The following is a 14,569-nucleotide window of genomic DNA, read 5'->3' on the forward strand; positions in this document are numbered from 1 at the left end:
CTGCATGACCCAAAGGGCCTTCCGGCCCCTCTCCTCCCCCAGCCTGCGCCAACCCATGGTCAGCACCTTTTACGCCAACAGAGGAGCTGGTGCACTGCTCCAGGTTTGGTGAGGAATGATGCCATCACCACTGGGTGTGATGCAGGGCATGGGCTCACCCCTCCAGCAGGCTCTGCTGGCCACGCCACCTCCCACGACCTTTGCAAAGCTACATGTGGCTCTGTCAGCAAGGCTAATTACAGTTCCCCCGTATAAAACACAGCAGTGAGTGACACCCTCCCTCTCCTCCCCTCAGTTTAAGGCCAAGGCACTCCTGACCCACAGCAGCGTGCCACTGCCCAGCACAATTTCAGGTGTCCAAGGCACATGCAGGGGTTTGCTACCTACAACCTACTTCCTCTGGCCATGGTACTTGAGTGGCCCACAACAGGAACCCATGCTGCAATGGTGAGTAATGCTGAGAATCAAACCAAAGCTTTTAGGGTGAGAAGGTGGGAGGTTGCATTTCTCTCTTGATCACAGGTTTTTACCAAGTTCCAGCTGGGGTAGGTCTGTGTGTCCAGCCTTTTGCCACGACATATTCATTTTCTGGACTATTTTCAATTGCTTTGTAGAAGCCGAAACAAAAGCACAGTTGTGTTATTCCTCATGGCAGCAACAGGAGGGAACACAGCAAAGGTGGTGGGTGGGAAAGAAGACAAATTAAAAAGAAATATTTTCTACTTGGATGCAAGCATTAAAGACTAGCTTGCTGCTATGACTATAATGTTTTAGCCAGTTATGTGTTCTGTCTCAGAGTGTAGGGACCCAGAGGCTAAAATGAGACAAGGAGATGAGGCAGCTCCGATGGACACAGGAGAAACAAGATGCATAGAGAGAAAGATGTTTTTATTAGTCCAGCTGGTAGAGCTAAAAAAAATAGACAAGTTTTCAGGCATGTCCTTCCATTAGACAATTGCTGTGAGTGCAATAATGACATTGTGTTGAGGAGAGGCACCACTAAATGAACACCCTCTGATTACAAGATGCAGCATCAGCTATTTGCCAAGCGTCTGTGAACACTGACACGAAGCACAGCAGGGGGTAATCTAAAGAATATACAGAACCAACCGGTTGTCTCTTGCACCATGTTCTCTTCCCCGCTCCCACAATCCTCACACAGAAAAATCCCTGTGCTGATTAACTCAAATACAGGAGCATCAGCCAGCACAGAACAAAACTCCTACATGTGATCTCCCCTCCCCAACTCACTAAAATTTGAATCACATAGAAAGATATATTTAAAAAAAATAATCTCATCTGAGATGTTCACTCAGCCTTTCCCTCACCAAAATGTAATTATCTTACCCAAATTGGAGTCATCACTTTGGCTAAGTGACAGCCTGCAATCACAGCCTTAGAAATATCACAGCCTTTACAAAAGAAAGCTTCAGTTTTCTACACAAACCTATATAAAGCTGCATGCTGTGAAGCTATGCATCAACCTTTCCGCTCACTCCCTCTTTAAGACAGGTTTTAGCAGTAGGTAGAGCTACTGAGCAGGTGCTATTGGCTTCCCACCTTGCATGAGCTGCAAAAGCTGTTGTTACCAAGGCTCCACTGGCCCTAATGATCAATGCTTCTGGAAAATGTCCACTTGTAGGTTAACAACGTGATGCTTCCACACACCAAGCACTGTGTACACTGACTACAGCCATTCTGGAGGGCAGGCCTACTTGATGCAACACTGTAAGCTCACACAAGCCAGACCCAGTTGGGGAAGAAACCAAACTACTTAGTATGTTTTAATTGAGTATACTGCTTGGTTTCAGGTTCATGGAACAACTGGTTCATGGGCCAAGAGTCAAGTGAAAGCAAGCTACAATTTCCTGTTAACTGGCAGCTTACAACCTCCCTTTCTTCCCTAGCACAGCTGAAGTCACCTAGAGAGAAACATGAGTTTAAGTTCACCTCACTCCTTAATCCCCAAAGGCAGACTAGGTGTGTATACAGACTCTCTCCCTATCTCTAAAGATGTGATCTCCTCCCCACAAACTGCCTTAGTGTTGGTATTATTATGGGCTGAATCATGATCTCAGAGCATTGCCCTGCAGTCCCAGAAGGACCCATCTGAAAACAGTAAGTCTTTTGTACCAAGATCTGTCTGCCCTTCCTTGCAGGAGTCTGCCTGGCTTGCTTTAGTTAGGATAATGACAGTTTACAGCTGCCATGTACAAGTCAAAGCCTTGGAGGTAGGGCATGTTTGCAGTGACTCATGTTTTAGCACTAGTTCTCAAGTTTACAGCAACTAAAACCAAGCTACAGCTTCACTTTTGACACTGCTTTAACCACACCTCAAGTAAACTGCAGCAGCAGTGACAAAGATGTGCCAGCAAACAAAGCAGTACACCCAGTATAACTAAGAAAACCAAGTCACTTAAACCTCAAAGACATTCAGTTAACATATTGAAGACATCTCAGGCCAAAACAATACTTTATTTTGTTTTCAGCAACATCTCAACCATCAAAAAAATAAACTCTAACACAGATGGATGGAAGACTTCTCTACAGTGTAACTAAGTGGGCTCTGACCCCAAGGGTTTGAACTGGAGTGACATTTTTATTATTCATCCAATAAGTTAGGAACCATGAGAACAAAGTGCTTTATTTCTGAGCTGGCATGAGGTCATCAATGGACTGGCCTTTTTCAAGGCGTTTTTCCATTTCAATGAGCAGCTTCACACCATCCACCACCATCTGCACCAGCTCCACCTCAGAGAAGCCAAGACGATCAGCATTGGAGACATCAAATACTCCTCCCACAGCAGCTGTGTCCACACCACCTAGAGCACAAAATGCAGTTAGTACACTGACCACAGACAGAGCAGGTGAATCTACCTTTCTTGCCTCACTAGCTTGAGGTAGGAACACAGCAAGAATGCTCTCTACAAGCTGCCATTGCTGCCTCACTCCTACATGTAGGGAACTAAAGCTGCAGGTGACTGTCAACATGAGCCACTGAGCATGCCACTAGGCCAGCTCCTTATTCTTTTAACCCATAAGCCATCTAACCTCTGGTCAGAAGTACACACTGTGGCTATTTCCTAGCCACAAGTTAATCAGGATTCTCATGTCTGCTTGTAACAGGAACATCTGCAAGCAGGCCCACCTTATCTGGTGCTCAGAATACCACACAAAAGGATGGATCTAGATATCCAGATACAGTAAGGTCTAAGCATAGCACTGGCATCCCCAACTCCAAGACACAGTGTAAAGGCTGGGCTCTCTTCCTGCTCTTTACAAGGGTACCTTTCCAGATGGTCTGACAGACACTGCCAGCCCAACACATGGCTCTGGCTGTAGTCAAGCTTCTGCAGATGTCTTTGGGCAGCCTGGACTAGGACATCACTATCACTTCTCACCTGTGCCTCGTTTCTGCAGCCTAAGCCTCTTGAGGACTTCTCCAAACTTCTCATGCTTCCCAAGGTTTGGTAGCTTGATATGCACACCAGCACGGAGCCCCGTTCCAAGGTTAGATGGACAGGTCAGGATGTAGCCCAAGTGTGAATTCCACATGAACTCATGGTTTTTGGCCTTGAAGAGATTTTCTATCTATAAATAAAGACAAAATGGATGTTTAGAGGCTGCTCCCTGCCCTGAAGGATCCAGGTCATCCATTAGTGCTCATTTACAGCTTCAGTTACATAGCAACAGCCACAACAGTTTGAAGCTCACATCAGCCACTAAGCCCTTTCCATTTGGAAGAAAGGGCCACCAACATGGGACTTTTAAAGCCTTAACCTTGCTCCTAGCAGTGAGACAGGCCAAGTTTAAGCTACACTATGAATAAGGCACTATCTGTTGGGAAGCTTAATTTAACAGATGTGCCCAAGTGTGGTATGCTAGTATTAGGGAAGAACCTGGCAGGGCTCACGTTCACATCAAAACTTGAAGCTGAAAAAAACTTTCAGTCTATAAACTTCAGTCCAGCTTTGCTACATTCAACCAATTTCTCTTCCCACCCAGGGCATTTCAATGCTTGATTTACAAAGTCACACAAAAAGCCTTTAAGTACAGTTCAGACACCTGGATATGGGTGCCATATCAGAGAACACATTTTAGATTTCATAGTCACAATGCTTTGCCAGTGTAGTAGGTGCTTCAGAGCCCTCAGCTCTGGACTTCCACCAGGATGTTCTCTGAGACCCTGGCAATGAAGCACCACCAGGGAGGATTTTGGAGGAGGCTCAAAGAATTGGCATCCTCAGCTCTAACCAGAGAAACACAAACCATTTGCGCCTACAGCTCAGGCAATATTGATTTACCTGTGTTAGTCCAGTACAGAAGCGGGTAAATACTTCCTTCATGTTGCCACCTTTCTGCATGGAAATAACTCTAAGGTGATCTTCCTCATTGATCCAGACAAGAAAGGTCTTGTTATCATTGTGCCTAGGAAGCAAGGCAAACAACATATTCATCCCACCTGGTATTTTCAAGATAATTGCAACAGCATCAAATTATCACCACTGCAGGTTTTATTCAGAAGGCTCACTTAGTTGCCTCTTCAAAGACATTAATCTTACTCCTCCTATCCATGCAGGATCTGACAGAGTTAAGCTTGTGGTTTTTACCCTGCTATATTCAAGAGGTACTTTGAATTTGCCTTTACGTAAAGAGGTCAGAATGAGCAATAACGTGACATTAGCCAGTCTTACAGTATCAAACTCTAAAATCTAGCCATGCTGCAGAGGGATGATCAGCATAGACTGTGCAGCAGCCTTGTACAGTGATATTCATAATGTCACTATGCTGACAGTGTCTAACAAAGCCTTTTGAGAATTTTGTCCAATTCTGTCAAACTATGTTTTTTCCCCAACAATGGGGAACTAAGTTGAGTTTTTACAATTAATTTTAGATCTGGGCTCTTCAGAGATGCTATAAAAACCTCTGAACACCAGTGGTCCCCTCCTGCCCTAGCTCACAGCTGGCAGCAAGTACTATCATCAATATTTATTACACTTAATTTCTCCACTTGATTAGGATCAAAAATTAACTAGAATGAGGAAAGTTATTTATGCAGACAACACTGAGAATTTACACTTCAGGTCTGTAGATTAGTCACGCTCAGATGACAGTGCTATCTTGTGCTGGCAATCTGCAGGTAGATGATGCAATCTTAAAGGTGACCTACAGAAAAAGCATGCTTCCTCTGGGCTGTAATAAGGCACCTGCAGTAATAAGATTGGAGTATTCCAGCTGATAAAAACCTAGTCACTGGCTTACAAGGGAGCAAGTTAATTATGCTGCAGAAGCTCCTGAGATGTAGAGTTTTATGTAGGTGACCTACATCTGACAAGAAGAGTCCCTCCTTTCCACATCTCTCCCATCAGTCAACTCATGTCACCAAGCCTCTAAGGGCAGGAGAGGAAATCCTATCTCTAGAACAGGTAAAGCCATACTAGCCCAACATCAGTGAGTTTCTGCAAACAGAAGTGATGAGACAAGGCATCCAGCCTGAGGAAAGCCAACACTTTCTTACAAGTTACTCTAAGCTGTTCAGACATGGGCTGAACGTAGTGGCACATCTACTACTTTAGAAGTGATTTACTTTTAATAAGCTGATTCAATTCAATTGTCTGTGCTGAATGGGGAAGCTCTCACTGCAGGCTAGCCAAGCTGCCTTGTTCCTACCAGCTCTGTGTGGTGCATAGTTAACACTTGTCCAAATTCTGCTGGTTTAGATATGACCTCCCCAGAGGATACCACTCAAATTTCTCAGGAGATTCAGCAATATGAATTCAGAAGCTGCCCTTTTGCCCAAAGTATGACCGACAACTGCAATATTTTTCAGGGACTTTGTACAACTCCTCCCCTTCCAGGCATACTCACCAGATACCCCTGGCATCAGGCCAATCTCGTGCCATCCCAGATGCCAACAGAAGAGGAGAAACTGGCTTGTCAAACAAGAAGTGATCATCAATCAGCTGCTGCTGCTCTGCATCAGTCATGTTCCTCAGAGCATAGTACTTCCCCTTGAGATCACCTTCCAGACTACCCAGAGCTGAAAGAGAATCACTTTTAGGTTGGGACCCAAGATACTAAACATTCTCAGCATTTTAAAGACCACACATGAAGTATGGCATCATCTGATCTACCAGGGATTGGCTCCTCCCTTACTTTCATCTGCAATGGCAATGCCTTTGCAGCATTACAGGACACAGGGCAGTATCAGATGATTTATCTGCACCTTCCAGGCTTACACAAGTAGCCTTTGTTCCTTTATAATATAGAATCCTTGCTGCTGCTCAACTGTAGAATTGAAATGCTTTCTTCCATGGAAAATCAAGGTCATGAATATAATAAGCAGTATTATTCTAATCAAGGACTGTTACCCTGACCTTGAGAGTTTTTGGTGCAACTACACTGTCTTCAGAAATGCACCATGAGTGTTTCCTCTCCTCTCACTTAATGGAGGTGAGAGGCAATAGAAAAAACCTGCATCTGAAAAATTCCATTGAGAACTGGGCTTTACTCTAGTCAATTGCATATCCAGAATAAAGACTACACCTCTAAGCAACCTGAATATTAATGAAAGTCAATTAAGGGCAGCCACAAAATACTGCAGCCATGACTCAAGCCCTGAAGTTGCTACATACCTACTACATGTCAGGTTTGAGCCTTAATGAACCAGCCTCTTTCCCCTCACACACAGAAAGCAGCTTTTAAGATCAGCAAAGGTCAACTTAATGCAGTCCAACTTCCCTCTGACATGTGCTCTTGCTCTCAGCTACAGACTGCAATGCTGAGACAGCTGTAACGTAATGAGCCTTTTTCAGGGAAGGCTCCATGTTCAGATTGAGTCTTGATGAAGGCAGCTTTTGCCAACTGCCTCCATTTTCAAACTGCAAAGAACACTTTGTGCAAAGGAATTAAGCAGTTTCCCCAATGTACCCACCCAGTTGTCACTTTACCTTCAACAGAGAGCTTTTCAATAGCCCGCCTCTCTCCACGACTGCAGTGTGGGGGAAGGCAGTACCCACGGATGCTTCTGCCAGTTCTGACACGGGAACTCAGCACGTAATTGGGATCCAGGTCATCACCTCCCTGCACAATTAGGAAACCAGTGAATACAACCCTGTTACCAAGATACCTACCCTAAATACGTGCAGCTCCCATGCATTGAAGCATGCACCTTAGACCTGAGATAATTACTACCTGGCCTGCAAGCCAGTGTCTTACTTCAGGACTATTTTCTTCAGCATTAGCTCAAATATCCATGTAACACAAAGCCTTGTTTCAAGGCTAAGGCTACAAAGACAGGGATACCATCAGCTTCATGTCCACTTCAGACCATAGTCCAGGCTTCTATTACCCCTTTAGATCTGCAATCTAGAGGTGTCAGCACAAGGCAAATTTGTTTCACTAGGGCTTTACTCTTGTGAATGAGAATTATTCACTACTGTAAGCCATACTTTCAAGACAACCTATGGCTAGCAAATCAACATGGCACTAGGAATTTCTAGAGGCTACAGTAATATTTGAAATCCATGAAATGGGCAGAAATCCTTACTCCTAGCAGTAATATTTACTCTCTAGTATGACAGGTGACATTTAAGATCCAAAATGAGGTAGCAGGATATGGTAAGTTTTATGACAGTCCTTGACTCCTAGAACAGTGCTGTTTTGCTTGACTACTGCAGCCCAGTTCAAGGAAATGCATGCTGAATGTCTTTGGCATGACCTGTGCTGCAAGAGCATATGAAGCAAGATCCTGCTGAGTGCCAGCTGCTTGGCTTTACACAGACAAATATCCTGCAGCAGCAAGCTGTTAAGTCTGACTGCACTGATCACAGCTTGTGGACCTGTGCTGGTAAAAAGTGAGGGGACAGACTGAGCAATCAGTTTAGGCAGTTCCCAACAACTTTACCCAGTTCTCAGACCAGTAGGCACCAATAACTGATCAAAATTTATACCTGCAGGTTATCAGCATTCAGGTCAGTCTTGTGCTCATCAGTTGGTTTGTAGCCACCATGCCTGTCTTCAATAACTGGATCAAAGAGTTCCTTAAACACATCATAGGATTCTTCATCACCAGCTACGCATCCTACTGTCATTATGAAGGGATGGCCTGGAGTGGTAATAAAGTCAGAAGAGCTAAGTTTGGGTGATACTTGGCTGTACTCCAGCACAGCACTAACCAGGCAAGTTCTTTAGTGGTAAGTCTAGTCACTTAGAAGTGCACTCTTACATTAAAATATTTGGAGAGACCCTACATTTTACACTTCAGTTAGTAAAATGCAGTGCTATGGAAATCCATAGCTGTTGCCATTAAACCATGCTCATTTGTCAAGCTTGGTTTAGGACAAGTTTGCATAGCATATCCAGTTTCGCTAGCTAGTTTAGACAACCAGATAAAACTTTACATCTAAACAGTCATGCTTTGCTGTAAGCAAGCATGCTTTGCTTTTTGGTTCCTTCTGCTACAGAGCGAGCTGTATTTCTGTAGTCTGCTCAAATACCACCTCCACAAGATTAGTTTCAAGTCACCATATTCAAAAGCACCAGTTACTTCAGCTGGCTCACACAAAATAGTCTCAATGCATTTTACCAGGATTATCAACCCCAGTCTGAATGACATCATCCAGGGTGAAGCCACTGGGCGTGACTCTGTCTCTCAGTTTCTTGTATAAATCCAGGGTTAGAACTTTGGCCATGTGGTTGTTGTGGGTGCTCAGGTCCGGGTACTCCTCATCAGGAGGCAGTCTCTGATTATTTAGTTGGGCCATTTTGATATTGCTAGAGTAAAAATAAATACTGTAATGTTAACATGTAAACACATCTGCTCCCCCTTTTTTCATAGAAGTGCTAGGAAACATCACATAACCAGTTTGGAATAGGAATAGACCAGAACAGCCAGATAAACCGACTTTTTTTTTCCCCTGGTTGTGTTATAATTAGAATGCATTTGTGGGTTGCCTTTTTTTCTTTTTTTTTTTTTTTCTCCAAATGAAAGTATTTAGCAGAGCAGTTACATAATTGAAGTGTCTGGGAATTGATATGTCAGATCACAACAAGGAACACAGCTTGATAGAATAAGGCCTCTTTTAACACAGTCATGTGCTTAGAGCCATTTCTCAATGCTTTACAAGATTTGCCCCTCAGCAGCTCAAGAGCTTTGGGTGCCATTGTCAAGAAGCACTTCCAGTGAGGAGGGAGAACAGATCATTATGCAGATCTAACAGTCCCCGGCTGTTACCTGGGTTGTCAACCCCAGTCTGGATGACATCATCCAGCGTAAATCCACTGGAAGTCTGTTTATCCCTCAACTTCTTGTACAGGTCCAGGGTCAGCACCTTGGCCATGTGATTGTTGTGAGCGCTCAGGTCAGGGTACTCATCAGCAGCAGAGTGCTTCATCTTCAGGAGGTTGTGGCTGTTTGAGAAGGGCATGTCTGACCCTACCGCAGTCACTAAGGGAGAAAGAGGGGAAGCCTATCACTGGGGGCTTGGCAGGCCTCCGAAGTGCCCGGGGGAAAGCCAGGCACCCAGGCAAGGTCACCTTGGCTGTTGTTCCACCCGTGCAATTGCACCCTTGTTGCTACACCACCTTCCACAAGAGCCGGGAAGGAAGAAGGAACAAAGTTCTTCACCTTCACCGGCCTCGTCCCGTCTTTCAACATCCCAGCCGCAAAGGCAGGGGGGATCTCCTCGCTCCTCCGGGGCGCCGCCCGGGTGAAGGGATGCGCCCGAGACCGTGCAGAGCGGCTGTGGCAAACCCGGGCAGACGCCGCCAGCGGTTCTGGGGCGGGGGGGAGCGGCCGAGCAGGCACGGGGCTGCCGGGGGAATAGAGTGGAAGGGGCTCGGCCCCATCGGGACCCCGGCCCTAGCGGCAGGTGAGCGGGGCGGTACCGCGATGCCGTCGGCGAGCGGTCGCGCCTTCCCCCGCCGCTGCCGGGCGAGGGGGACCAGTCGCTCCCTAGCCTAAGGGGAAACACCGCCCGGCGGCTGTTCCCTGACTTGAGAGCGGAGGGAAGCATCCAACAAGCCATTATACAACAGACGGCTCCCTCGGGGGACCTGGCTGGGGCGAGCATATGTAACTACCCTGCTAAATACCGGGTTAATCTGGTTTTAGAGCGGGGCCCGCTCCAGCTGGGGGCAAGCCCGGTAAGCACCTGCGCCGCGCCCCAGTGGAGCTCCGCGCCACGTCCCCCGCCCGGCTGCGCGCGGGCACCCCTGCCCCGCACTGCCCCCCGCCGCACCCACGGACCCGTTCCCGCTCCTCAGCCGAACCGGTTCCATCCCACACAATAGAGAAAAAAAAATAAAAGGTACATAACCCCCCCAAAATGTCAAAATCCTAAAAGCCGCAGGACACTACGGCAGCCCTGGGACTTACCAAGGGCTTCGCAGGAAAAGCAAGGATCTCCACACCCACTGCCGCCCTAGCCTGAGTGGAGCCCTTGCGCTGCCGCCGCGCCTCTTTTATATAGAGCGCGACCCACCGCCCCATTGGCCGCTATTTATAGCCCATTCATTCCATTGGGCCAGGCGCAGGAGGGTGGTGCGAGCACCCTGTCGCTGGTCAGGCCCAGGCTTGCCGCCATTTTGCTTGACTTTGGGGAGCCTGGGGGGTGTGGGAGAGTAAGGGGGGCGACCGGGTCTCTGGGGCTTTACTGAGGCTGTACTGACGCTGCAGACTGGCAACAGCGGCCATTGTGGCTTCTTTAAGCATGTGTAACAGTGTGGAAAACCACTCACACATCCTATCAACCAAGGGTTGTGCATAGGTGGTAGTGCCATTGCTCACCAACACAGGCACACAGCCAGTTGCTCTCCAGGGAATCACACCTTCATTGGGGATTCACTAACAGGTAGAATAATCCACCATCTAAAAAAAAAAAGGCTTTGTAGTACCAGGACCACTATGCCCTGAGTCACACAAATGATTAACTGGCCCCCCAGTTAACTGAACAACAGCGACTGACATGGCTGTGGGTCTGACATTCAGCTCCCAGCACTCCAGAGTGGTGGCCTTGGCCTGCAGCAGAAGGGTCTGGGGCTTGGCCTGTGCCTCACATCCAGCACCTGCAAATTCATGGGTTCACTTAGTGTTTAATCTGAAAGGCAGTAGGGTGGTTATGTAAAGTGCAGTGAGTCTCCTGATTGTGTCACACGCCAAAAAAAGTCAAGCTTTATTGGAGAGTGGCTCATTTCCACCGAAGACAGAAGCTCACCTGAAACTGAAATGGCAACTTCCACTGGTATCCTTGTAAGAATGTGCAGAATTCATCCCAAAACTAAGATGCAGCTGAGAATCCCATTGTTTGTAGAAATAAATGTACTGCAACATTACTTACTATCTTGATCTTTCATAACATCTATACATAACAGTTTATCTTTCTCTGACATGTATTTCTCACAACAGAGCCCATGTTTATCCTCCTGTCCAAATGGAGTGTACTTACCCATGTGAATGTGCATCTAAGCTGCAGAGCTCCTTTGTTTGACAAAGGTTGTGAATGTCAGGAGACATGAGCTGAAACTCTTTGCCACAATTCTTTCAGCACCACAATCAGTACCCTCACCCAACAATGAGCAGCGTGTGCATTTCACAGAACTGCTTAGGATTTTTTTTTAATATACATATAGAGAAAATCATTACAAAATTAAAAGCACAGACTGTTTCAAATAAAAATGTGTTGTGTTGGCTGCCATCCAGATTTTCAAGTTATTCCAGGTCTGGTAGACTGAGATGCTGGGTATACAGATCTCCAGTAGAAGCCAAGGACTCAGCATCTGTACAAGTCTGGTCTCTTACCTCTCATATCAAAGAACAAGTCCTCTCTTTAGGTCTCCTCTGCCTTTTTAACCTCACAAAATATTCCCTTATGTTTTACTAGTCTCAGACAAAGCTCATGCTTCAGAATAGTGTAAATTGCAAATAATGCCATTGTTAAGCAAGTATTAAACGAACGTAAGTGTAAAATCTTACTCAGAACCCTCAAAATAAATCTAACACTGCTGAATGACCTCAGTTGCATAGATCTGATGTGTTTCTTCATGTAAGACAGTCAGGGTTTATTTTTAATTTAGAACAGTAGGAATAAAACTAAGCATTTTCTTGCATCATACCACATTTTTGTGGTGCTTTTCTTCACACACACACAAAAAAAAAAAGTGTATCAGAGCAGGTATGAAGACTCAATTTGTTCATCATTTATTGCCACACAAACACAGAAGCAATCAGCTGTTCTGTATTATAATTGTTGTGTAGATTTGTGGACTCAAGGTCACCTCTAAACCAAAACTGAAGGATCCATTGTATTAATTTGGTACAGTCTTTCCCTCCCAGCCTTGAAGAGCAGGGCATGCCAGCCATTATTACAAGATGGTAGTAGTCTCAATGTGCCATTCATTAAAGCACCTCTGACACAGACACCTCTTCTTCACAAAACTTTTTCATGGAAAGAAGACATGGAAAGAAAGTCACAGGTGTAAACCAACCCAAATATATCCAATTTACATGTTTAATGAACTGTGTGCCCTCTGTTCCCTTTTTCTTACCACTACTTGACAAATTTCTAGCTTGCAGGAAGTCAGAGGTGTCCATTACCTCACTGTGTTTTATTCAGACAGCATTTTCAGATTTCCTGAAAGCTGTGTGTAAATTGGATCCTACCTTTGTTACAGCATCCCATGCCAGCTTCCCTAGTGACTTAATTATAGATGCTGTGCTGTGTGTCAACAGTCTCTGATCAACCATTTTATCTAGCTCATCTGCTGAGAGAACACTTTCTTTGGATAAGCCTGTATGGCCTGTTAGACTGTGATAAAGGCAGCAAAACTTACTTTCCATGCTCAGATATCTTAGTTCATACTGACTTACAGACTATGTTGCCGTTCTCCAGTTCAGGATGGAAAGGTGGGATAATTACTCCAGAGATCTCTGCAATGAGCTTTATCCATGAAGAATTAAGAGAAGTTAATCATGGGCCATGCAGCTAACTTCCTAAGAGGCTTAATTATAAATGTTGTGCAGCATACAACTGCCAGAGGAGATGTACGCTGGCTAGTGAATGTGTATTCTGAAATTACCTGCATGAACGTAAGATGATCCTGAAGACTTAGAGGATAAAGATCTTGAAAATCTAGAATAATATTCCAGGAAACAGCATGGGAAAGTGGTTTGCTACCAACAACTGAATTGTTTCCAACTCCTAATTGACAGGTGAACGGCACTTGAAAATTAAACATAACATTCATGTATCAGTAGATTAAAGAAACTGGTTATAGCTGCATCTGTGCATTAGTTACAGTGCATCATCTGCACTTCTCAAATGAAACTTCTCTTCCCATTTACATTTATTACTTAAAATATATTTGCCTAGTTATTATTCTTGGTGTACTTTTTCACACTGCTTAGGCGGTCTGTTGAGAATTGCTGATCATTTCCAGTGAGCTGAGTGCCTGTGGAAACTAGGAGTTGCTGAGTGTCTTGACCTTGCATACTAGTCAGGCCCACAGTGATCTGAACAGCAGTTCATCATAGGAAAAAAAAGACTTAAGAACATAAACAATGACAAATACAACCAATGACACAAAAAAAAGACAGGAAAAAAAAAATCAGAGTAGGTGCAAATATAAAGACACAGTAGAATGATTGCTAGTCTGAAAAACAGCTGAGTAGGAGTTCAGTTTAAGAAACCTCTGAAACTGCATACATTACATTTAGATTAGATGGAAGAGTTTCATAACGACCTAACAAAGACTGCTGCAATTATGGGCAGGTCAACAGCATCACAAAAAAATATGTCCTCACTGAAGGTAATAGACAAAAATTCCCTTACACATGATGGAATCACAGTATTTTTTCAAAATCACAAAATGTCATCTAAATGGCTCTAAATTACTGTGTTCTTGATTGTGGAAGGATGACTTTTTCTCCACTATTGTCCATTACAGGTTGCAAGTGAATACAGCACTGTGCAGAGCATTATCTGATTTAGCCAGGAACATTACCTGCACATCCAGGATGATTCACATGTTCTCTCTATGCCCATACCCATCCCATGCCAGATGGCCTGGGCTTGTTGCAAGCAGATGAGGTGATATACTCCTCCTTTGCTCCTCTGCCTCCTGGCTACATCCCCCCAGCACTGGTGCATTCAGGGCTCTCCAGTCATAGAATAGAATCGAATCAACAAGGTTAGAAAAGACCTCAAAGATGATCAAGTCCAACCTGTCCTGAACATGAGACAGAAGTAGGAGTTAGTACCATGCTATTTGGAGTTTAGATAACAATTCTGCTATTCCTTAGCCCACATTGTGGTTTCTCCTACAGCCTCATGAAACCCGTGTGATAAACTTGGTCAGCCTTGAGCTGCCTTTCCCTGGAGCAGGCTGCCCTGGGGGAGGGCAGATAGAGCTTTCCGGAAGCCACCTGGCCAGGTGATAGAGGTGAGACCTGGCACCAGAGGCAGAGCCATTCCTGCCAGCGGCCCTCAAAACTCCCCAAAAACATGTTTTATGGATGACGATCATGAGTTCCTATTGGGTTCATTGGTTACTCTCTTCACAGCAACCTGCT

General features: G+C 45.1%; 2 protein-coding genes across 3 annotated transcripts in view; one reads left to right on the top strand and one right to left on the bottom strand.

The window, feature by feature from the left end:
* The first annotated feature begins 302 nt into the window (after positions 1 to 302).
* TRMT61A (tRNA methyltransferase 61A) overlaps positions 303 to 14,569 on the top strand; it is a 57,202-nt gene continuing 42,935 nt past the window's right edge. Inside the window, exon 1 of the mRNA XM_068160208.1 lies at positions 303 to 447. The gene's annotated coding sequence lies outside the window, so the exon portion shown is untranslated. The remainder of the gene's footprint in view (positions 448 to 14,569) is intronic.
* CKB (creatine kinase B) lies at positions 2,457 to 10,485 on the bottom strand. Of its 2 annotated transcripts, none has more exons than XM_068160206.1 (8): positions 10,379 to 10,485; positions 8,588 to 8,775; positions 7,953 to 8,107; positions 6,951 to 7,083; positions 5,869 to 6,040; positions 4,305 to 4,428; positions 3,402 to 3,591; positions 2,457 to 2,822 (listed from the first exon to the last, which is right to left on the bottom strand). In XM_068160206.1, the coding sequence occupies exons 2-8, from the start codon at positions 8,763 to 8,765 to the stop codon at positions 2,644 to 2,646; spliced, it is 1,131 nt and encodes a 376-aa protein (XP_068016307.1). In that variant the 5' UTR covers positions 8,766 to 8,775; positions 10,379 to 10,485; the 3' UTR covers positions 2,457 to 2,643. The 2 variants fall into 2 exon arrangements, with proteins under 2 accessions (XP_068016307.1, XP_068016306.1); XM_068160205.1 differs by lacking the exon at positions 8,588 to 8,775 and adding an exon at positions 9,236 to 9,448 and having other exon boundaries at positions 10,379 to 10,484.

Source organism: Melanerpes formicivorus, unplaced genomic scaffold, assembly GCF_026170545.1.
Source record: "Melanerpes formicivorus ecotype bairdi unplaced genomic scaffold, bMelFor1.0.p_v2 SCAF_48, whole genome shotgun sequence".
NCBI classification, from domain to species: Eukaryota; Metazoa; Chordata; class Aves; order Piciformes; family Picidae; genus Melanerpes; species Melanerpes formicivorus.